The sequence below is a fragment of the Aethalodelphis obliquidens genome, unplaced genomic scaffold (assembly GCF_003676395.1).
Source record: "Aethalodelphis obliquidens isolate GAN/ISIS:26980383/991018 unplaced genomic scaffold, ASM367639v1 scaffold70, whole genome shotgun sequence".
NCBI lineage: Eukaryota > Metazoa > Chordata > Mammalia > Artiodactyla > Delphinidae > Aethalodelphis > Aethalodelphis obliquidens.
In genome coordinates, this window is record NW_020838014.1 from 2,165,809 (window position 1) to 2,191,819 (window position 26,011).

General features: G+C 35.5%; 1 protein-coding gene across 2 annotated transcripts in view; it reads right to left on the reverse strand.

Annotated features, from left to right (window-relative positions):
• The window catches only part of RSBN1 (round spermatid basic protein 1), a 43,052-nt gene that overhangs the window by 6,523 nt on the left and 10,518 nt on the right, over positions 1–26,011 (reverse strand). The window contains exons 2-6 of one of the 2 annotated variants that reach the window (XM_027090942.1): positions 23,989–24,214; positions 22,334–22,451; positions 7,396–7,533; positions 6,941–7,083; positions 118–285 (exon numbers count right to left, since the gene is read on the reverse strand). In XM_027090942.1, coding sequence (XP_026946743.1) covers positions 118–285; positions 6,941–7,083; positions 7,396–7,533; positions 22,334–22,451; positions 23,989–24,214 — 793 coding nt within the window. Of the gene's footprint in view, positions 1–117; positions 286–6,940; positions 7,084–7,395; positions 7,534–22,333; positions 22,452–23,540; positions 24,215–26,011 lie in introns of both variants that reach the window. The other variant, XM_027090941.1, reaches the window with a different exon arrangement.

Genomic DNA, 26,011 nt, shown 5'->3' on the forward strand with positions numbered 1-26,011 from the left:
ATTTTATTTTATGTGCATTTTACCGTAATTTTTTAAAAACTGTCCCCAACCTTTCAAATTGAGTCCACATTTTCTTAAGACATTAACCAATCTTGCAGCTGAGTTCCATTAACTTACCATTCACCAAACTGTACAGCTTTCAAAACCCCAACAGCAGCCGTACTCTGCCAGTCAAACCCCTGACCTACATGATCAGCATGAGCTCTTGTCCTATCTTCAAAGAGGACTTCACGGGGTTCACTGGTCCGAGGTAGGTACTGGAGATTTTTAATTTCATTCATTGATCTGTAGTTGATTTGGTTTTGAAGCAAAGAGGGGAAAAGAAGTATTAACAGCAGTAAGGCAAGAAGTCTACTAAAATGCCAAATTTTAAATAAGATGAGGGCTGAAAAGGGTTCAATGATTTCGATCATCAGCATTTAACATGCTATAGTGTAATGCTGAATGTGATTACCTTCTTCTCTCAGTATGTCACAATAATATAGAAGCTGTATCTTTGATTTGGCACAATTGTAGTGTTTGAATATATAAAATTTAGTTGTCTAGCAACAGAAAATACAACTCAGAGTTCAAGGCTGTATGTCTCTTTACCCTGAGTCATTTTTAAGTCTCAAAACATTCTACTAGACTTAATTCAAGATGGCAACCTGAGCATCTACATGATCTCCTTTCACGTTAAAAGAGAAGTAAAAGGCTTCAAACTAATGTGGTAGGGGTGGGGGAGAATAGTAGGAGAATGGGTGGGAGTATAGGTGAAACAGAACTGGCTATGAATTGATAACTGTTGATACTGAATACATGGGAGTTTATTATATTGTCTTCTGCTTTTTTATGTGCTCAAATATAATATGAATATGAAGCAACAAATGAAAGGCATTAGTGAATGAACAAGAGCAACACATTTCTGGAAGGTGAAAAAATGATTAAAAGTGTCTTGGACTAATGAAACTGAGCAGAGAAAGCCACAGGCCTAGACTATACAAGAAGGGAATGGCAGCTAAAGAGGCTAGTATGATGATAATGGACAGAAAGGAAGTAAGGTTGAGAAGGGAGCAAATAAAGTGAAATCTGCACATAAACCTGTCACGTGCCACCCTAGTGGTAGAAATTTGGACAGTCAGGCATTTACCCTCATGCAGAAGACTGTGGGTGACCCACCAGCATCCATCTCTCATCTTAATTTCTCTGAAAGAACTCTGATTTTTATTAGGTATCTGCTCCTACCCTATATGGAACCTCATTCACAAGCTCCAGAGGTAGATCCTGATGAGTTCTGGCAAACTACACTAAACTCATTCCCCTTGCCAGTGAATGATTTAGGAATGAGCATGAACTGATCGATTCTGGCTAGCAATATGAGAGGAAATCTGCTAAGAATTCTGCAAAGCTTCCTGGCTCCTAAAAAAGAAGTAAAGGACAATCTCTTCTTCTTTTAGATATAACCAGATCCAGATGTGATACCTAGAACTGCTATAGCCATCCAGCAACCATAATGAAAGCCACTGTAAATACAAAGCCTAGGAAAGAGAATGACAGAGGAGAGAAAAGGAAAAGATGTTTCCTTGATGACAGCACTCAACCATTTGACTATATGGTGCCTAGAGTCAACCCCTCTGAACTTCTTGAAATACAGGATAACATTTTATTTTATGAACCAGTCTGAATCAATTTTGTTGCCTGTAACCAAAAGCATCCTGATAAACTTTCAGCCAAAAAAATCCTGCATGTTCTTCTCTAAACACATTGAACTTACCATATATGAATAGTACTAACGTAATCCTCTGGTATTTGGACATATCCTTTAATGCCCACTTCTATGCCTGTTAACTCTGAAGTGAAACCTATCTATTGACAAGCCTCACTGAAATATAAATAGAATGCCCAGTAAGCCCAATGCTGTGTTCCTAAATTCGAACGGGTCAACCAAGAATCACCAGATATGTGAAAACAGCCTACAGCAGCCTGACAAAGACCAAAAAATGCAATGCTGAAATGTAAGGCTTTTGTCAGAAGACAAAAGTCAAGTAAATGTCCCGAAACTGAAAGCAAAAATAAGAAATATGAGGATAATCAAACTGAGGGATCTATTATTCAGCCAACAGTAGTTTCATAAAGAAATAATAGTGAAAATGAAGAGATTACTGAAGCAACTAAGCAAGAAAAATTCCCAGAAATGAAAGGAGATGTGAATCTTTCAGTTTAAGGTACCCACCAAACAACAAAAAGGATTAAAAAATAAGAATTAAAGGCCCAAAGACGTATCATTATGAAATTAAGCTTCCAGAGAGGAAAAGAAAATAGGTTACTTACAAAAGAAGAATAATTACACTGGCATTAAGACTTCTCATAAACAATATTAGATACCAGAAGACACTAGGGCAATGCTAAAAAAAATCCTAAGAGAAAATACATCCTCTGGACTACAGCTAAACTATCAATCATATTTAATGACAGAAAAAGATATTTTCAGACATATGATGACTCAATACCTTCCTTTTCGTAGAATATAACTTGAGTATGTGGTCAAGCAAGGTAAAGAAATAAACCCAGAAAGAAGACAACCACAGGTTAAGGCAGAAAAAACATCAAATGGTAGATAACTGTGAAATAAGCTTTTCACACTGAAGTAAGAAAACACAGAGCTCCAAAAGATTTCCAGGTAAAAAGTGATGAGTTAGAGCAGACAGTATGATTGAAATTCTGCATTCTTGAGGGTATGATAAAAGCAAAGAATGCAATGTAACTACCAACATTCTCCCCAAAAGGAGGCTATATAAAAAAGCAACAGCCAAAAAAAAAAAAAAGCAATCGCCAAAGTCATAGAGGAGAAGGTCAGTGTGATTCTAGAAAAAAGTAATGTATCTTAAGCAATAAACAGAATAGAAGATAATTAGGGATATGGTCAAGAGAAGTGTATGGTATCACCTCAAAAAAAAGGCAATCAGAAACTACAGGAAGGACTTCCCTGGTCACAGTGGTTAAGAATCCGCCTGCCAATGCAAGGAACATGGGTTTGAGCCCTGGTCTGGGAAGAACCCACATGCCACAGAGCAACTAAGCCTGTGCGCCACAACTACTGAGCCTGCACTCTAGAGCCCGCGAGCCACAACTACTGAGCCCACATGCCACAGCCACTGAAGCCCGCGTCCCTTGAGCCCATGCTCTGCAACAAGAGAAGCCACTGCAATGAGAAGCCCGCGCACTGCAACGAAAAGTAGCCCCCGCTTGCCGCAAACTAGAGAAAGCCCGCGCGCAGCAACGAAGACCCAATGTAGCCAAAAATAAATAAATAAATTTATATTGAAAAAAACAAAGGAAACTACAGGAAAAACAGAATTAAAAAAAAAAATCAGCATGATCCAAATATGAACGAAGCTAAAAAGTGGCATGATTTTCAGTATCTAGGTGAAATACAGAAAAGAAATATCCTTTTGTATATTATTCCTTTGAGTGATAACAAACCACTGGAACCTTAGAATATGAATATTAGCCTACTAGATGGATCTGCAATAAACTTACCTACCCATAATATTTTAAATGCCATCTGTTGGCTTTCAAATATTAGAATACATCTATTGACAAAGCATATAAAGCCTAATTATGGTTTTAAAGCAGAATATGAATTAGCCTCAACAATGTATAAGCACAGCTGACAAAAAGTAGAAGGGAGAGGAAGAGGATAAAGTAAGGCTCATTTAACTATTTGGAGAACCCATAAAGGGAATAAATCCCTATCTATTATACCAAGAAACTGACAAATTTCCTGTCAAACCCTTAAAACAAAACCAAAAAAGGCATTAAAAACAGAAATTGTTTTTGCCTCTGGTAAAAAGGTGTTTGCTTCTGGAGAGAAAGGTGGCCAGGATTTTTCATTATAAACCCTACTATACTGTTTGATGTTTTAAAACCCTGTGCATGTATTTCTTTAACTCTAGAGTTCATAAATTTAAAGATCATCTTCATTAGCAGTGCCCTGGATAAATAGACAGCTTCTCACATTAATTCCATCATTTTCAGCAACAGGGCATTCTCATTAATGCAAAAAGATGACATTACTTTTTAAGTTTTGATGTATTCACTCTAATTCAAAGTGCTTTTGAATGCCCCTCTTAAGAACATTTAATCCCAACAGAAATAAAATTTGATAGCACCTCAGATTAGTTGAGAAATAATAAATTATTAAACAAACGATGTTGCTACAACCGCCTAATTACTTGGAAAGAATGTTAAACTAAATTTCTCCCTCTATACTGAAATCAATACCAGGTAGATAAAATATGTAAATACTGAAATCACAGATGTACTAGGAGAAAATGTAGGTATTTTATAACACTAAATGAGAGAAGGCTCTTCTAAGTTTGCCACTAAAAAAGAAACCTCAGAGGAAAAGACAGATCTGACAACACATAAATAAAACTCTGTGAGTAAAGAAGAAAGAAACTGAAAAAAATTATGAGTAAAGAAAAAACATAAGCTAAAAGAAAAAAATGAGAAAAACCTATAACGTAAGAAAAAAATAGTTAATAGTTACAATACATAGGGATTTTTACAAATGAAAAATATCCCAACAGAAATATGAGTAAAGAAAATTAAGAGGGAATCACAAAAGAAGAAATACAAACGCCTCAAAGAAAAACAAATTAGAATAACACATTTTTGTCCAATCAGATCAACAAAGTTAAAGAGAATGTTAGTGGAGAGTATGGGGGAAAGGGTACTATTTTACTATATGGGTGGGAATATAAATTGGTACATTTCTGGAAGTCAATTAGAAATGTATATACACTTTGAGCCTTTAGTAATTTCCACTAAGAAATAAACATGCACATGGCACAAAGATATTATCTACCTACCTACCTATCAACCAACCACCCAGCTGGCCACAATCAATGATGTGCCATACATGTTTAACAATTGGCTTTAGCAGAGGAGATGGCTCATTTGTAGCTGATACGCTGATTTGTGTGGTATAAATACTCACAACATGGCCAATTTCAAGTTACTAATGTGACCTCACTCAATGTGGAATTGCGAGGCTAATAATGCCCTGTAAGCTGGTACAAACTGGCTCCAGCATACCACTGTCATGTCTGTCAAAACACCATTTATACTGAAAAAAATGCAAACAATTTACACTAATAAAGAATTTGTTAGGGCTTCCCTGGTGGCGCAGTGGTTAAGAATCCGCCTGCCAACGCAGGGGACACAGGTTTGAGCCCTGGTCCAGGAAGATCCCACATGTCACAGAGCAACTAAGCCCTGCGCCACAACTACTGAGCCCGCGCTCTAGAGCCCACGCACCACAACTACTGAAGCCTGCATGCCTAGAGCCCATGCTCTGCAACAGGAGCCACCACAATGAGAAGCCCATGCACCGCAAAGAAGAGGAGCCCCCGCTCGCTGCAACTAGAGAAAGCCCACATGCAGCAATGAAGACCCAAAACAGCCAAAAATAAATAAATTTATTTAAAAAAAATAAAGAATTGGTTAAATAAATCTTGATACAACCATACAGTCAAAACTACATAGTCATTTAGAAATGATGATATGGCTGCATCTTAATATAACATGTAAACCTAAGGGGGGAAAAAAAACAAGTTTTAAAGTAAACATCACATAAAGAATGAGTTAATCTGTGTAAAAAGAAAATTTATGAGTATATATGGACCAAAATTGGAAAGGTTAATGTGCCTAAATGGGTGGGATTATAGATATTTTTTGCCTTTTTACTTTTTTCTATTATCTTTTTTTTAAGTTTATAATAATCAGGAAACAAACAATGGTCATTTCCTTTTGGAAAGGATTATAGAATAAAAAATGTATGCAATACTTAAGAATTTAGAATATCAACATTCATCATCATGATGTACAAAAACTGTTATGGTCTAGCAATGTACAGAAGTTTTGGTTTACTGCCATGTTCTACCATGCCACCACCTTGCATTCATAAATAGTTTTTACAAAGTATTTTCATGATTATCTCAAGTACCTAAGGTTATTCCATACTTAGCTCTAGTATTTATTCTCCTATGAGCTTTAAGGTAAGGTCTAGCCTAGTCCATTAAAACTCACTTTTGGGTACTTATTGTGAGTTGCTATTTTTTGAGTTGCTAATTTTCAGTCCCATTAAATTGAGATTTTTTTCATAGTCCTAGAATAAGTTAATCTACATTTGTTTAAACAAAATAAATTTGTCTGAAACAATGTTAGGCCAATATGAATTGCTGTAGGAGAATACATCATTGGTTTCATTCAGTAAATACTGATCACTTGCTATGTTAATGAAGACAGAGGAGAATTAGACTGTCCTCAAAAAGGTTAAAATTTATAGTAAAAACCAAAAACATGTAAACAGATCATTAATGAACAGAATGATGTGTGAGCACAGAGAAGAGAATGACTAAGTCTAAGGGAACAAAGAAAAGCTTCACAAAGGAAGTGACATCCAAGATAAGTTCTGAAAATTCGTTAAGAGTTTGCCAGGTAGAGAGGAAGATGGAGGAGGGGATGCCATTCCAAGTAAAAAGAGCAGTGCAAAAGCACAGAGTTGTGAAAGACCATGGTTTGGAAACTGAGTTCAGCATGACTGGACCAGACTAAAAGCAGATATACCTAGAAGAGATACTGTCAGGGCCAGATTAGAAAAGATCCTTGTAATCCACACAAAGGAGTTTAGACCTTTATCTTACAGGCAGTTAGGACCCAGGTTTTAAGAAAAGAAGTGAAAATTAAATTTGTTTTTTTGGAAAGTTGCCTCACTCTGGTAACTGTGTAATGAGTTCACTGGACTAAGGAACTGACGGCTGGAAGATTTACTTAAGATAGCTCTTCAAATAATTTAGAAAAATGGTTTTGAAACTGTGCTCAAGTCTCAATCATCTCTATAAGCAACCAACTAAAAAAAAGTGCTTCTGTTTATTTGAGAAAAATAAATGTTTACCGTCGTCTTTTGAAGGGTGACTTTGGCATATCTGCTGTAGGGATCATCTGCTCTCCTGGCCTTACCCACATGATAGGCCCATCATCACTCTGGGACCTACACTGGAGTCGAAGGCTAGAAAGCGTACCCCAGGGCAAAGTCATCTGGAAGTCAGAAGAATAAGTCACGTTAAAAAAAATTTTTAGACTATTTACAAGTTAACCCCTCACACCCAAAAGAAAGCTCTAAGGAGGTTATTTTGTGTGTGTGTATGAAGAAAAAAATGTATTAGACAGTAATTTATATGTAAAAAAGAATAATTGAAGTTAAGTATTTAATACCAATAATTTTCTAAACATTTCTACTCAAAACATTGGATAAAAAAATTTTAATAGATAAGATTAGCTTAAAACTTTTTAATGGAAAGTGTCCATTTAAGTAACGATCAGAACTTTAATAACCTGAAAAACACTCACTTTCAGAAATGGTGATTCTTCTAACATATCAAGGAACTCTGGGAAATAATCACCAACTTCTTCATCTACTGCTCCAACAAGACTTATCTGCCGCATAGGACCTGCTCGGTAGGTGCCACAGCAGTATGTCCTGTTGACCTGAGATAAAATGAAAGAGGGGGGAGAAAGGACTGAAGTACACTATAACATAAGAATCAGGATAGGGTATTATTTCCAATGTTGCTATTTCTTCTACATACTAAGAATTCAACGGTCAGTACCTTGGATAAAGTCAATAGTTACAGAAAGGCACCCTAGCACACTGACAAATACATTGATATATGAACCATAAACAGAAATTTCAAGGTGAAAGTTAGTCCATGGTCCAACGTCTCAAGGAAATACTGAAAACATTAAGATAAACTTCTCTGAGAATGATGATTTTTGAACTTTGTAAACACTTTCAAGTGATCTTTATAAGGAAAAAAAATCAGTAAATAAACAGTTAAACTGACAGGGCAGGGGAAAAAAATAGACTATTGTCAAATTAATCTTCCATATTCATTTTGTACTCCCTAGCTTGAAAGCCTTCACATCAGGCCAGATACCAGGTTGACTGTTATTAAATCCAATCTCCCAGTACTTCCATATAAGATCCTCCACCCTAGGCAGGCTGATATTTTTCTCTAACCAACTTATGCCATACTTGTATCTATCTGTAGTGATTTTTCTCCTGAATCTGCCCTTCTTGGAATGTCCTCTTTTCTGTCAACCTAAATCTTAACTTTCAAAGATGAGTTCAAGATTTTTCTTCTGAAAGCCTTCCTGATCTCCCTTGATAATCTAATGTTACCTGCAAGCATAGACATTTTCTCTGTACCAACTCTAGTAAACTTAGGGCATATTCTATACAAGTTTGCAGCCCAGGGAATCTTAACTTTCAAACAGAATCTACCAAGTGATTCAATACAAGCTGATATTATTCTTCTAGTCATTTTCATGTATGTTCTTAATATTCCTACCTCCAATTCGGAATGAATGTTTCTCAAATGTAGAGACAGATCCTGTGCATACAGATGACTAGACTAAAAATGCTGGATTCTAACCAGGATTTCCACCTTGGATCAGTAACCTAGCATTTTCTACCTCAGGTAAGATGCAGATTAGGTTGAAAAGCCTAACATACAATTATACATTTAAATGATGGGTTTCTATTGAAGAGTCAAAAAAAAATTTTTTTTAAGAATCACTTCTTATTGTTTCAAATATCACCTCTTTTGCCTCAATAGAAAGCATAAATGACTGTCTAGTATTTCTTACACAGTTCTTTAGTGCTAGTTTTTTAGCAGCATTTTCAGAATCATCCCACTGTTTTTTTTTTTTTCCATAGACAATTTAATGTCATCCCACACATACACTCACACCAAAAAGAGGTCTGAGATCTTGTTATCAAATAGCAGAGATTTCTTAATTCCTTACAAATTTTTCCCCAAAAATCTCTTTAGGTGATCCTTAAACAGCAACCGCCCAGGCCAGAATTACCTTGCATATATTTGTATGAATTACCTTCCATTTGTTTGTATGATCATCATGCTGTTAAAAGCCAGGGGAGGCAGTCTGGGAAAGAGGATGATTATGGGATACAGAGATAAGGAAGCTTTTCTAAGTAAGCATTATTGTAACCTTTCTAAGCCAAGCACCCTAAAACAAGCAGAATTTAACTTTAGTACAAGTTCTAGGAATAGTATGCTTTCAGGGCTAATAAAAGAAATACCACTCTCCTCCAAATAGCTCCCCCCAACTATTCCCAATTATCAGAAATTCCTTCCAACAAAGGCTTTCAAGCTATGTGGTAAATGTCCTAAAGATGTGTCACAATTTAAATCTCACATAACTTAAGAGACCAATCTTTAAGAAGTACACTGCCATGTGGTAGTTTTCACCAACTTATGTGGCCTACTAGCTTTGAGACTATACAACTCTTAATGCATTATTAATTTGAAGGAATTCACATTAAATTCTGCACACAAAGTGAGACTGAATAAGCATTTTTATACAGTACTCTGAGATTACCTAATTTAAGTACCACTAAATTCAATAGCACTGAACTCGAAGACAACGTAAAAATGCAAACACCTAGGATAATTAATATGTGACATGAATAAACATAAAGCATCCTTTCCTATTTGGAAAGAGAAAGTAAACCTGAAGAGGAGAAACTGCTGAATTTATGTTTGCTGAGTCTAGAAATAATCAGCCATTCAATTGTGGCCAAAAAAAAGGTAATAGTAGTAAAGCTGATTAACAGTATCTATCACTTGTATAAAATAATTTAACAAATGTTAATGTTTGTGATATATTTAAAAAACTAACAGCACAAGTTAGAAGATGGACAACATTTATGGCCAGAAATTCAACATGTACCAACTGTGTGACACTAATGCCAAACAAGCAAATTACTAACTATCCCCAGTATCTATTCTACCCCCCCTCTTTTTTTTTAAGTAACAGAACTTCTTGGGCATATAGCTGCTTGGCAACTAAGTGTGGTCTATGACTAAGTTCTGGCCAATGAGATGTTAGCACAAGTCACATATGCAATTTCTAGAGCATATGTAATTAAGTGGCTTGCTCTCCATTTCCTCTTTCTCTCTTCTGAGGGCCAAGTTCAACCATGCACATGACAACACCAAAGGAAATGGCAAAACTTAAAGACAGAAGGAAAGGAGAATCCAAGATGACATCATGGAACAGAGCTGCTTACCTCTGGGCTTGTTACTTGAGAGAAACTTATTTTGTCCTAGCTACTGTATGTGTGATCTCTTTGTTACAGTGGTTTAGCCTATATCTTGTATACTTTGTACTAAGGGAGGCAATACTCCATATTGCACAGATGACACCTGGAGCATTATCTCCTGCTCTGGGCTAAAAAAAAAAGTCTATTACAAGAGCACACCCGAAAGAGAACAATCAAGATGATTAGTGACTTGGAAATCATACAGATTGGAGGAAGAGTGATGAAATTAAAAATATTTCAAAAGTATTTGACTTGAAATGATTAAAGTGGGGACACAATAATCTTCAAATACTTGGAAGCTTATCACAGAAGAGTAGACTTATATAGCCTTAAATAAAGAACAAGAATTACAGGAAAGCCAGTATCATTCATTTAATAAAAGTTTACTGTATATTATATGCAGACACTGTCCTAAACACAGATACAGCAAACCAGACCCATCCTTGGCCCCTGGAAATTTACAGTCTAGTAGAGAGAGGCATATACTAAACAAATACTTAATTATAAACTGTGACAAGTCTTCAGGCACTTGTAGGACACTATAAAAGAGAACACGGGATGCTGATCTAGGGGATAAACTGTTCCTCAAAGTAACACTGAATTAAAATTTGTAGAACAAGTTTAACAGAAATAAAATCCCTTAAGCATCACCCTTTCCAGGGTCTAGAAAAAAGCTAGTGATGCTAAACACAGAAAACAAAAGAGAAAAACGAAGATGAGACTGGAGAAACAAGCTGTGGCTGGATTATGGAAAGCCTTGAAGACCACATTAAGAATTGGGGGAATCACTGAAGGATCTAAAGTAGTAAAAGGAAAGTTAATAGATTTGCCTTTGTTTTTTTAGGGGGGGTGGGGGGCTTGGGAGTTGTTTTTGTTTTCTCAACAGGACACTGAAAGAGAAATGACTAGTTAGGAGGTTTCTGTAATATTCCAAATAAGAAACAACCAACTAAGCTAATAACGGTGGAGTTGATTTTTTAAAGATTTGAAAAATAACTATAAGATAAAATTGTAAGGACTTGGAGAAAGTTAGATATGATAGAGAAAAGAAAGGAGTGTCAAGGATGTCTTGCAGGTTCTGCCCTTTGTAACCACATAGAGAAAGCACTCTTCCTACTAGAGGAGAGGACCAGTTTGGGTGGGGAGGGGGTATCTTCAGTTTGGGACATAATGAGCTTGAAGTGTGTAGTAGGCGAAATAACGGCTCCCAAAGATATCCAGGTCTTAATCCCTAGAACCTGTGACTGTTACCTTATACGGCAAAAGGACTTTTCAGCTGTGAATAAATTAAGAATCTGGAGATGGCAAGATATCCTGGGTTATCCAGGTGAGCCCAAACGTAATCACAGTTGTCATAAGGAAGCAGAGGGAGATTTCACCACAGAGAGAAGGTGACTTGGTGATAAAAGCTGAGACTGTATTGATGCACTTTGAAGATGGAGGAAGGGAACACAAGCCAGGAAATAAAGATGGCCACTAGAAGTGGGGGGGGGGGGGGGACAAACAAACAAAAACCCCACAAAACAAAAAAGCAAGCAAACAAACAAACAAAAAGATTCTCCTTCAGAACTGTAAGAGACTAAATTTTTGTTGTCTTAAGGTACTATGTTTGTGGTAATTTGCTGAAATCAGAAGAGATGGGTACTGAGGTTACAAATCCTAGTCATTGTCAGTAATCGGAACTTTACTCTTAAGAGAGACCTGACTAGAGAAAATATGGAGTCCAAAGAACAGGGGTCTTGGAAAGCTCCAAATTAAAAAAAAAAAAAAAAAGGGAAAGAAAAGTTGACAAAAAAGCAATGTAAAGGAGTTGTTAAGTGGTCAGAGAGGTTCGAAGAAAACCAAGAGAGCGCAGTATCATGAAAGTCAAAGTAAGAAAATACCTCAGGAGGAATTTGGTCAAAATGCTGCTGAGACTTCTACTATGATGCAGATATAAAATGCCCACTGGTGACCTTAGCAAGAGATGTTTCAGATAAATTATGAGGGCAGAAACCAAACTGATGTGGAGATATGAGGCAATGGAGACAGCAAGTGTAGACAATTCTTTCAAGAAGTTTGGCTGTGAAAGTAAGAAGAGTTTGTAGTTAGAGGGGGAAATAGGATCAAGGGAGAATTAAGATGGAAAGACTGTGCAACCCTCCATAGGTTGTATAAGCTTTCACCAGCAATATAAGAAAGTATGTATTGCCCCATAACCCCATTGACAGGATGTTATAAAATTTTTGGAGTTTAACAAATAAGTAAAAACTGGCATCTTAGTAGTTTTAATTTCATTTTCTTAGGAATGAAGTTGTATGTCTTTTCAGATAAGAGGATTAAAGGGCCATTTGTATTTCTTTTTCTGTGAAATGTCCATTTACAATGCTTGCTCATTTTTATACTGTGTTGCTAGTATTTCTCTTATCTATTTCTAGAGCTCTTTACAGTTTAGGAAGGTTAATTATCTGTCAGGTGATATGAATTTATCTTTTGACCTTGTTTACAGTGATTTTTGTTTTTGTTTTGGTCATAGTTAGAAAGACCTTTGCCACTTAAAAGTTGTAAAAGAATTCCTTCATGTTTTCTTACATTTATGTCTCCATTTTCTACATTTAAATCTTTGATCCCATTTGGAATTTACTGCGGTATACAGTGATATGAATACTAAGATAAATTCTAGATATCCTGATGTCCCAACACTACCTTCTCTTGCCACCAATGATTTGAGATGCTATCATTTTTATATATCACATGCCTATATGTATTTGGGTCTATTTCTGGACTTTTCTGCTTCACTGAACAATGTTCATTAATTAGTATACACTTATTTAATAATTAAATCTTTAGAATGTATTGGTATCTGATAGGGCACTCCTCCATCATTGCTTTTCTTTTTCAAAGTTTTCCTGGCTGTTCTTGTCTGTTTATTTTTTCATACAAACTTCCAAGTCAGGTGACTGTCCCAGAACAAAACAACTACTGGTATTTTTATTGGGATTATGTTCAATTTATAATTTAGGGGAAATCGTCATTTTGATGTTGGTTCTTCTTAGTCCAAGAATGTGCTATATCTTTCCATTTATGTATTCTCTTGTGTGATGTTTTAATGCTAACACAAAGAGTTTGGTAAAGGTGAAGAAGACTGCTAGTTAAACAAGGCAGACGGAACATATGATTTATTTATATTCCTTATCAAAACCCCACTCAAGTGAGAGTAAAATAGAAAGCCTATAAATTCCAGAAGCTCAAACAGAACAGAAGCAAAAATGATAGATACAAGCTATCAAAACATTTTTTGAAGGTTAAAAAAACGTACAGGGGAATTAGCAGATGGAGAACTTTGAACACTGAGTACCTGTATAGAAGATACCCAAAAAGCAAGTTCGTGCTGCAAAATCATGGAAAGGCTAAGTATCACAGAAGGTGGGTAACCAGGCACAGAACTAAAACAAAGGAGATGGGTTTGAAATCTGTTTAAGAGTCAGTCAGACCCCTCCACTTACTTACCTTCCACCTCCCCCTCCTATACTCTTTCTTATCCTACCTATTTTGTGGAGAAAGTTAACCAGAAGACTATAGAAACAAAAATACCAGGCACAAGTATGGAAGAGACCCAGTATACTGAAAAGAGGGAATTAAAATTCCATATATTTTAACGATGAAATCACCTACCTACTTTCATAGTTCAGCTCCAAGAATTCTAGCAGACAAGGATATAAGCTACTCTGCTCCTCTGGCAAAAATGTGGTGGACTCTCAGCTGTAAAAAATTAAAAGCCCCAAAGAAAAGACCTCTAAATGCTGATATTGGGAGCTTTTCTACAATGATATGGCCAGATTCCCTACCCAGTCATCAAATGATAAGTCCTATTGTAAGTCCTACAGAGTTTCTAATCAGTTTTGTACTGACTCATATCTAAATATAAACAGATCACCAGATGTTTGAAGAAAATAACTAACATAAACAGAAGATTAAGACAAGCAAAAACAAACTTGATGAAACAGAGACACCTTAGAGCATAAAAGAAAATTTCAAAACAAGAATAATTAATATCATCAGAGAGATCAAAGAAGACATTGCATCCATGAAATAAAAACAGGAAAGTTACTTTTTTTAATGAAAAAACAAAAAATAAGAACAAGCTCTTAAATTCAAAGTATTACAGCTGAAATAAATCAACAGGAGAAAAAGAAGATAGTAAAATCTCCCCAGAAAGTAGAATAAAAAGACAAAGAAAAATAAAAGGAACGATAAGAAAATTAAAGGTTTAGCCAGGAGGCCTAACACCCAACTCAAAAGTTTTAGAAAAAGAAGACAGGAAAACTGAGGTAAGGAAATTAACAAAGAAATAATAGAAAATTTACCCAAATGGAAGGATATGCATTCCCACGTTGAAAAAACCTAAACGTTCAACAGAGTGAATTAAAAAAGGACTCATTCCAATGAGATCTGAGAAAATCACAGAGGTTGCAAGTTGCTTTCAACTACACTGGTGATGCTTTATACCTTGGGCCAGGAGGCAAGAACACAGGTTTTTGTTATTATTCTTTACCCCTCTTTATATGTCTGAAATATTTCATAAATTAAAAAACAACAAAAAAAAGACCCATTTAAAGACACATTATTCTCAGTGTTTTGAAATTTTATAGGAAAGAGATTTTGAAACTTCCAGAGAGAAAAAAACAGGACAACTTGACATTGGATTTCTCAGTAGCAGCACTAGAAGCTTAAATAAAGACAGTGGAGTAACACCTTTTATCTGCAGAAAAATGACCTCCAACCTAGAATTCCACACCTATCTGAACGACCAATCAAATGTAATGGTAGAAGAAAGTCTTTTCAGACATGTGAGGTCTCATCTGAGTCACTGAAATGAGGCAACAGAATAGTCATGGAATCCCAGAAGAGGAGAAAAAGGCAAACAGAAATCCCAGGATATACATGTATAGGATACGTGGGATATATACAAGATATACCAATACATCTCAGGATAGACCTCTAGATATATTCTTACTTCAACGCAGTAATATTACAAAACTGTAAACATGTTAAATGTCCAAATACAGGAGAATAAAGTGATATAGTCAAACAACAAAAAAAATATAGTGGTTAAAATGAATGAACTAACTAGAATTACATGTATCAACATAATTCTCAAAAGCAATGTTGAACCAAAGCAATCTGTAGAATGATACATGCAGTATACTATTTATAAAGTGTTAAATCACACAAAATTGTTATATACAGTTTATACATTCATAGATGCATAGCAAACTATTAGAAGATATATAGAAATGATAAACCTCATATTCAGAATAAAGACTGACTTCTGGGGAGAAAAAAACCATTCTTTTAATAAAAATAAAGGAAACATACAAAGCAGGAATTCACTTAAAATCATGTGCAATTTTCTTTGTATGGGAATGGAAGGGGTAAAGATGGGATGGGGGTGAGTTAAGGTCCTAAGCAAATGGGTATAGAGTTTCTGTTTGGGATGATGAAAAAGTCCTAGAAATGGATAGTCATGATGGTTGCACAACACTGCAAAAGTATTTAATGCCCGTGAATACTTTAAAATAGTTAAATAGTCAATTTCATGCTATGTATACTTTGTGACAATTTTTTTAAAATCCTAAACAAGGTGAGGGATAGAATCCAGAACACAGGCAGAAGGATTAACTTCTGAGGAGGAGGTGAGATAGCTTCTCTACCGTTAACAGGAGGGAATGCAGAAAACATGTATACAGACAAAAAGTCTAAACAATCATCATGAAGAAAAGGCAAGCAAGTTGACCAAAGAAAAGAAGTTTCCTACACAATGTTGAGGGCCCACTGGAGGCCTTATGAAACGTTATGAAGAGACAAGCTCCTGAATAAATATCAATCCAAAACTGATTTTCAAAAACATTTGCACTAGGTAAAAGTTAGACAAGATTATCTCCAAAAGCCCTTGGTTTATGATTCTATGAAATTCTAAGAGGACTGTATCTACTGGTCAAATGAAGGGAATGTGAGTATTGGTAGATGGCATACAGCTTAAAACAGTGTTTCTTAAACTTGCCTGATCAGAGGAATTGAATCACTTGAGGTATTTATCTCAGGCGTCACTCCAGACTTAATGAATCAAAATTTCCAGGAATGGAACCTGAGATTCTAAATATGTGTTTGGAACTAGCAACCCCAGATTATTCTTAGGATCTGGCATATTTGAGAAACTCTGGCCTGGAAATGGCACTGAAAGCAAAGAACAAATTGAGTTCTACCACTTCCCAAAGAATGCGTTGGGGGCACAGTGGAGGAAGAAGTAAGTGTAATGAGGATTGGAGGGAAGTAAGTAGAGACCAAAAAACAAAAAAAGTAAGGCTGCTGTGGAAGCAAGAGACATAATGCCAAACAGGGAAAACTCAATCTTGAGTAAAATCAAAAGGTACAGTGGGTAGGGGAGGACAATTTGTACATAAGGGGATAATGCCTGTAAGAAAATAGTCATTAGCTTTGCATGTGTTAAATTTTTAAATTTATTTATAATATCTATAAAAGTTTAAAATTTAAATATATATATTGCTCTGTGTCCATACATATGTAGTCCTTTAGATTAGAAACTCAACTTTACAAAGTTATCCTGTAACAATTGCTGAGTGTTAAATAAGCTCAGCTGTGCTCCCAATAATACACCTTTTAATAAGGATAGCCATAAATCAGTTAAGATAGCCACTCTGCTGACAATTGAAAAAACTTGGAATCAACCAACATGTCCTTTAGTAAGTGAATGGATAAATAAACTGTGGTACATCCAGACAATGAGATATTATTCAGCCCTAAAAAGAAATGAGCTATCAAGCCACGAAAAGACATGCAGGAACCTTAAATGTGTATTACTAAGTGGAAGAAACCAATCTGTAAAGGCTACATATCATATGATTCCAACCATATGACATTCTTTTAGAGTTGAAACAATGGAGACACTAAAAACATCGGTGGTTGCCAAGGGTTGGGAGAAGGGGAGAAAGACAAGAATTAGGCAGAGTACAGAGGATTTTTAGGGCAGTAAAAATACTCTTTATGTTAGTATAATGATGGACACATTATCACTATACGTTAGTCCAGACCCATAGATTGTACAATACCAAGAGTGAATTGTAATGTAAACTATGAACTTTGGGTGATTACGATGTGTCGGTGTAGGTTCAGCAATTGTAATGTATGTACCACTCTGGCAGGGGGGGTATGTTGATAGTGGGAGGAACTATGCATATGTGGGAGCAGGGAGTATATGGGAAATCTCCATACCTTCCTCTCAATTTTGCAGTGACCCAAAAACTGCTCTAGAAAACAAACAAACAAAACTTCTTTTTAAAAAAGAAAAACTTAGAAGAACACCAAGCTAGAAATACACAATACGGAAAAACCCTGGAGCGGGAGTGGCAGGTGGCGGGGGTGGGGGTGGGGGGTTAGTAATTATTGCGCAGAACTCATGTTTCAGGAAGAAGGCTTTTCGGGCTGATTGTTTAAAAAACAGAAAGGAAAAAGCTAGCCAGCAATCTTCCTAACCTTGTGACCTGTGAACAGAAAGACATTCCCACTTTAAAAATATAGCAGTGTGAGTCAAAATGAGTTTATTATAAGCTGTACTTAGAATGAGAAATAAAAACCCAGAACCTACCATTTTTATACTGCTTTATAAAGTCAGCTACCTAAAATATTTATTTCTCCTTTTATGTAACACACTGATGTGCAGCTCCTTAAGAGTTTCGAAGTTATTTACCAAGCTACAAAGCATCTACTAGTTCTACTCTCTTAATTAGTAGTAGCAGTACACTATAACATGTTAATTATGATACTCAAAGATGGGGAACACCTAATAAGCCCGTTTTAAGCCTTACCACAACACACAATGAAGAAATAACATTTGCTGATTTTCTCTGGAACAGTAGACATTACCATTTTATAGCGGTAACAGTAACAGTTGTAAGAACTTCAACTACCACCTGAAGTTAAGAGTATGATCCTCGGTAAAAGACTTCAATATTATACATATGGAGAAATTTTTTTTTAAAAAAAGCAGAACTTAAAATACGCACATCTGCCAGATAAAGAGAACAAAATCCTATTATGCTAGACATATTTGTAAAATCAATCCCCTCCCTCCCCTACCACATACCCTTCATCTCCATATACGACCTTCAATTACTTAAGATACTATAAGGTGAAATAAGTCTCAGATGGTGATACTTAAAACAACTCCCCATTTAACTTCACATATATTTTAGTGTCGTTTGTTGCTTCTATTTGCAATTCATGTATAGAATCTAACACTTATAGCCTTGCTGAGTCTTGGACCAGCAACATCATCCGGGAGCTTGTTAGAAATGCAGACTCTAAAGCCCCAATCCAGACCTACAAAATCAAAATGTGCATTTTATAGGCACGTTAAAATTTGCTAAACCCTCACCTACAGGATTAAACACCATCCAGAGACAGAGGAAAAAACAATTCCTCTTTGAAGATCTGCCACTATTTAACCTTGGGAAAGGTCAACCAAAATGTGACCTTCCTCATCTATAAAACAAAGGCTTGGAAATGGCCCCCACTTGCTCTAAAATCCTTTTAGTCCATAAAATCACCAGAAGAATATCTGAATTTTCAATCCGTTTATCAGCTGCCACAGCATTTTTATAAGGAGAGCTAAGGATTGCATACTTATTGCAGAACTATCACACTTCAAAGTTGAAAACCATTAAAAAAAGTTTTCAAGTAGCCAATAATTACAAGATATAACAGCTAAGCAAAAAAAAAAAAATTTCTAAGTGAACACTAATTTTTCTCTATTAACTGACCAAAAGATTCCACAAACACTTAAAACTTTTTGGTCAAAATTGTTATTAACCAATGACTATTTAAAACTTAATTAGACCTGAATAATCCTACAGAATTATAAAAATACCATACTGTATCAATACATATGTAGTCCTTTAGATTGGAAACAACTTTACAAAGTTATCCTGTATCAACTGCTGAGAGAGAAGAAATCAAATTTGAGGATCAGCTCGGTGCTTCAATTGCTATTTATCATGAACTTACCTCTTTTGGTGTTAAAACAACTGAGTTTTATAGAACGGTAAAAGAAGAAAAAAAACCACCTCTATGTGCATCCTAGCTTTGTCACTACAATAATTTAAAAATATAAAAGTAACAGAAACTGTAATTTTTCTTTCACAAAACAAACTTACATTTTACTTCCTCCAGATAGAACAGGTGAGTTCTCAAGTAGTACTCCTCAAACCTTAATATGCATATGAATCACCTGAGGAGCTTGTTAAAATGCAGATTCTGATTCAGAAGATCTGGGTAGGGGTCTGAGAGTCTGCATTTCTAGTAAGCTCCCTAGTGATATCAAATTTATTCATAGAGCAAGTAGCAAGCTTCTAAAAAAAAAAAGCGTAACTTACAGTATTTAGATGGTCATTGTTTGCAAAGCACCAGTCTTGATAATGTGTCCAATTAAATTCCTAATTAAGCAACCTAACACTTTTCTGTCCTTATCTTACTTGACCCGTAATACGGACATGATATTTAAGCCCTCCATCATTCTTAATATCTAGAAAACTTATCCGTAACCTTCCTTCTACCTCTCTTTCTTTTTGATCTTTTCCCATGCATGTGGGTGCATCACAGAATTCCATTCATAGCTTCATCTCTTCCATTTCTAACGCGGTCCCTGGACCACCTACGTGCTAATGGTCCAACTTCTGCATCTCCGGCCTAGATGTCTCCCAGTCTTAGATCCATTTACTCAACTACCTGACAGACATTTCTGTTAGTCTTCACAAGTACCTCAACATAAAATATCTCATGAACTCATCAATACCTTACACTCCTAGAAACCAACTTTTTCAACCCTGTATTGACTTTGTGACCAGCACCACCATCCACCCATTTGTCCAAACCACATTTTTTTAAGACTCCATCCTTCTCTCTCATCAAGTGCAATTAATCCCATGTTCTAATTATTTCTCAAATTTCATTTCTTCCTCTCTAATGTCAATATCAGTCTGGACATGGATCATTTCCGATCTAGTTACCACAGTAACTGGTTTAACCAGTCTTCTTGCTTCCAATCTCATTTTCCTCCTCAATTTCACCCTTCAGACTACTGTGTAATCTTTGCAAACATAACTTGATAGCTTTTCCCTATTAAAATTCACCAATGATTCCCCATTACCTTTGGGAAAAAGTAATAACTTTTTTAGCACATCATACAAAGCTCTTCACAATTCTGATTTTGTCTATCTCTCCCGTGTTAACTCCCCTTAACAGTCAGCATGTACTCTTGGCATGTCAAGCTATTTGCAGCTCCTTGAAAGTGCCATATTCTCTAATGACTCCATGTGTTTGCATAGGCCATTATTTGCTTTGCTTAAAATGCACTTATTATGCTAAGTAATCTTCTTTAAAGACTCTACTCAAGCATCACAATCTTTAAAATGCCTTTTCCAATCACTTCAAGTCTGAGTTAGGTAACACCACAAACTGCTCCCTCTATTATAGGGTTTTGCCTGTATATACCTCTATTCTAGTATTTATCAAACTATATTATAATTGCTGGTTTATTCATCTCTTCCACTAGACTGAGCTCATCAATTAGTCCTTTTAAGAACATATTGTGCAGTACATGGTAGGCTCTCAATACATGTTTGCTGAATAAACTGTCTTGAACTATAGTCATGAATAATTATCATGGCTACATATTTAAACTATAAATAACTTCTATTAACTGTGTCTATAACGTAATAAACTTACCTCGCTTTATTTATAGGCTTAACAGAACTTCATAAGACTTCACAAAACACAGAATTCCTAACGTATTCACTTAATTCCCAACAATCTAAAGTTATTTGTGAAAAATAATAGAATAGCTTTCTGAATATTGTGTTAAACTGAGTTATTTTAATTTCACTGACCAGAATGTTTAGACAAATAAAACATCAGTCTCTTCTCCAATGTTTAGACAAATAAAAGCACTAGTCTCATATTCCAATGAGGGAAGGAGTATGGTAAAACAATGTATCAATTTTCAGGTGGCTTAGGTTTGCATACTATTTCTTTTTCTTTTTGGGGGGTGGGTGTACCCCCACGGCTTGTGGGATCTTAGTTCCCCAACTGGGGATTGAACCCAGGCCCTTGGCAGTGAAAGCTCTGAGTCCTAACCACCGGACCGCCAGGGAATTCCCCATTTCTATATACTAGCTACGTGACCCTGTATAACAATGAACATCTCCAAGCCTCAGTTTCTTCAATGGAAAACAGATAAAAATTGCATACCTACCCCCACAGATTATTTCAAATATTAAGATATGAATGTGAAAGCATTTCTATAAACCATGAAGTGCTAAACAAATTTGAACTACTGTATTAGCTTCCATCCCAACGTATGCCGAAGATTCTGGTTGCAAAATAGTTTCGTGGGCTACGACAACCTCCTATACGCACCCCGTATGTCTCTCCAATGACTGAAAATTCATAAATAAAATTAAGTTACCGGATCACCAGAGCACAAGACTTACTTAATAGTCCTCAATATTCTTATGTGGTTGAAGTAATTAATGATATTTAACTTAATAATAAACTGATATGTTCTTAAAAAGTGGTTATTTTATAAATCTCAAAGTAAATCTCAAGGTAAGTTGTTGGTACAGTCATTTAAATTTCAGCTCCATTAAAAAAATTAATTGGAGGACAAAAATCAGCAGGGAATATTTAGAGATATTTTCTTCTATTAACTATTTAGACTGGGTACTGTCTATTGACATATAAGCTTGATCCTCTAGAGACTAATATGAAAGTTAAAAAGTCACCATTACAAAACCAAGACTTTCTTTCCCCCCAAGTTTCTGGCTTATTTCTCAGATATGCTTGCTGGTCTATCAATTAGAAGAGAAAATTTGCTGCATTTTTCTAAACTAAAAAAATGATAGAGCACGTTAATTCTGCTCTCAGCAGTATCTTTCTTTGTTAAATAGGGACTTAGGAGGATTATGGACTATAATAAAAGCACTGTTTTCAGTCCCTTTTCCAATATTTATAAAAATAGGATTCCTTAACTTTCAAAGGGCAAAACTCCTTTAAAAAAAAAAAAAAAAGAAAAAACAAAATCTACTACAAAAGTCAGCACTTCGGTACCTGATTGTGGTAACAAGGCCAAAATCCAAGACGAAGCCCTTTATTGCACATCGTGTTCCAACATCTTGGGCAGCCCCATCTTGCGACCTCTCCAGATTGGCTGCTCCTGCTCTCTCTACTGCAGAGAGAACTTCAATTAGAGAAATTCTGAAGCTCGTAAATCTAAACTGGATACTCCCCTCATTGGAGGTAAGGATGGTAAGAATCACTAAAAAGATTCAAATTAGAGAAGGTTTCATATATATCTAAGTGGCTTGAAACCACTATAATGCAGGCAGCTGAGAGTCTTATTATGCAAGTCTATTCACCTAAAAAAAAAATCTTAAGGAAAAGAATGGCAGCAAATTATTAGGTAACCTGAAAAAATAGGTTATATAATCATAAATCTCTAAAGAGGAAATATTCTCCACTAAACCTGTGTAGAATTTATATCTATAATACAAACTTACAGCTGACCATTCATGTTCATAATCCTTATGAGAAAAGCAAGCAAGAAAAAAACTAGGACACATTATCAACCACTTTTCATGCCCTAAAATAACTTCATTGAAAAAATGATTGGTTAAAAACCACTGGTTAGGAAGGAGAGGTTTCCCTGCTGACTTAAGCCTAGCTGCCTAAGCAAGGCTTTAGAAAATGTCTTCACCTACAACAGTGCAAAGGCAGAAGGAGCAGAGGCTATGGCGGTCTTCCTAGTGACACTTCCAAGTCACATAAATGGGGTATGTTTCTGGGACAGACTGCCAACAAGTTACTGAAAGAAGAGAAACAAGAACAGCAAAAACCTGACAAATAAACAGGCCAATGCCCTCATGTGTTTTATTATGACATAAAAGGTAAGTCTTAACTAAAGTTACCTTGAGGCTATCAGATCGAAATCACATCCTCCATACTAAACATTATCCAAATTGTGAAAAACTGAATTGGTTTTCAAGCTGATTTTCCACAAAAATTTGTTTCACAAAAAATGACATAAAACATGTATAAAACATTTCTTAGACCAAGCAAGTAAGAAGCTACATCCCAAAGAACTTCAGGAATTAAGATTTTTCAATCAGAGTTATAAAAAAACAATTTTAACCACTTTTACCACCATGAATTTTAATCAAAAGTGTTCTGGTATGTGCTATGCAACAGAATGAAGTTAAAACTTTTGAGATACTGTAACCTGTATTTACTAAATAATTTAACAATGATTTTACCTTACCTGAGTGTGAAAATTTGAAATGGTGGTTGTTTCAATATCTTTCTTGCCCAGAATTTCCATTTTCACTGGAGTGTTGGGGAAATTAAAAGCAAAGTAGTCCAAGAAGTCTGGGAGATAAGCGGCCGCTCCATGCACTATTGCTAAAGCATAGTAAGCAGCATTTTTCTCATTTTCACTGAATGTCAAAGCAAGAAACTCCTCAGAAAATCTCTCCATCTCCATTGGAGACAAAAATGAGAGTTCATCCATGTAAGCATGAAGGACAAGAGCACCACCATTGGACTGGTGTTCCTCATGAATAAAGTTGCTAAATTTAGTACCTGTTTTTAAGAAATTTCTACGAATAGAATGTTCCTGGTGAGTCATAAAAGGTGTTTGTACTCCCTGGGGTACCCGATATTCTTGCATGCCCAAATTTAATCGACACAGCTGTTCATCTTTCAGATACCTGAAGGACTCCTTATTAACTCCTGAAGTGCTATTTATTTGTCCTTGGGTGAGGATTTCCTTACTGATGCGGGTCAGGCCAGCACAGATGGTTTGTACTTCCTTATTGTACATTTTAAGGCGTCTTCCTCGCATATCTTCTCGGTGTTTCTTTTTCTTTTTCTTCTTTATTTTCTTCAAGACAAAATCATCAGCTCTCTGGGTTTTACCATTTTCATCTGGTGTTTCTGGCCACAATAATTAAAAAGAAGTTAGTTGCTAGGCCTAATGTCAACATACAAGCTTCTTAAGGTATGCAATCTCAAATTAAATAGCCTATTCTCAGTTTCTCTGAATTTGCCACTATAATTTACATGTTTATAAAATGAATGAGACAAAGATCTTAAAATACAAAAATATTCTGGATTGAAAATTATGCTAAAAAGTAGGTAATGCAAAGGTAAGCATATAACTTAATATGACTTACAATCAAAACTAAAGATAATATCCAAATAATTTCACATATGCCATACTGTATGGAATATCTGTTCAGGAACCACTGTAAAATCTAAATTAAAGCTCGCCATATTTTGCTGTTTGTCTACAAGTTACTATGATATATACAGGCGAATCAAAGACAAATTAAGCTGTTAAGACACCATTTTGCCTAACAAATTGGCAAGACTGGGGGTGGGAGGGAATTCTTATACACTGTTGCTAGAAATATTAACTGGTACAACCTTCATGGAGGGCAATTTGGTGCCCCCAAAATGAATATGCACCAAAGCCTTGGAAATATTTATAATTCTTGGTCCCATAAATTCCACCCCCAAGTAAAAATTACCCAAGAAAATAACTAAGAAAAGTTAACATAAAGATATCCACGACAGTGTTATTTAGGGAATCCCCTAAATGACTAAAAACAGAATATGGATTAAACTCTGGTACTTACATACTGATAAAATACTACCCAGCCATTCTAAATTATATTATAGGTAAAAAGAACTGACAAATTACAAGGTTATGAAATGTTTACATTGTCACGCTTCCAGAAAGCCTTCTCTAACAACTCTTTCCCACCCAATTTGGATAGCTACTCCTACTATGTGCTTCCTTAATACTGTACTTCCCCTATTACAGCACTTAACACATTAATTTTCCACCTTTCCTCTAGACTGTAAGCAATCTAAGGTCAGTGGTATGTATCTTACCTTTCTTTCCAGAGCATCTAACATATGTATAATCTGATCTTATTTTTATAATATTAAATATTCATTCAAACATTTATTAAGTACCTACTATATGCCAGAGACACTGCTGAGCACTAGAGATACAGTGTTGACTGAGACAGATATGATCCCTACCCTCTTGGACCTTATAATCTATTTGGACTTCAAAGAGAAAGTATCAGTATGCTACTCTAGATGCTGGGGAAGCTCTCTTTAGGAGATGACATTTAGGCTGAGTCCTAAATAATAAGACAAGCCAGGCAATGTTTTCTAGGGAAAAATATTCTAGAGAGAAGCAAAGGACCTAAAGAGAAAAACGTATGACTTATCTATATATATTTCATATATACACAACACAGAAAACTATCTGGAAAAATATACACCAAGGTATTAATGCTAGTTATCTAGGCCGGTATAGGATTATAAATGTCTAGCTTTCTTCTTTTTTGCTTACCTATATTTTCTAATTTCTACAATAAACATACATTACTTTTATAATTTAAAATATTACTTTTAATTTTTAAAGGAGTATCACAGATTGATAAACCAAAAATAGAACAGCATCTTTATTTACTAGTTGGGAAATAGTCCCAGCAAGAAATATTCAGGATTAAATAACAGGTATAGTCCTGACCAACCTTCAAGCTTGGTGTGGTATTTATTGTATAGAATTTATCCACCCATAAACAGTACTTCTGACATGATTCAAGTAATTCAGTGTTAAGACAGATACTCCAATTAATCCTATTACTACATCTGGGAAGAACAAGTTCAATAACTTTTACAGTAAAGAATTTACTTGGTATAATGTGTAAA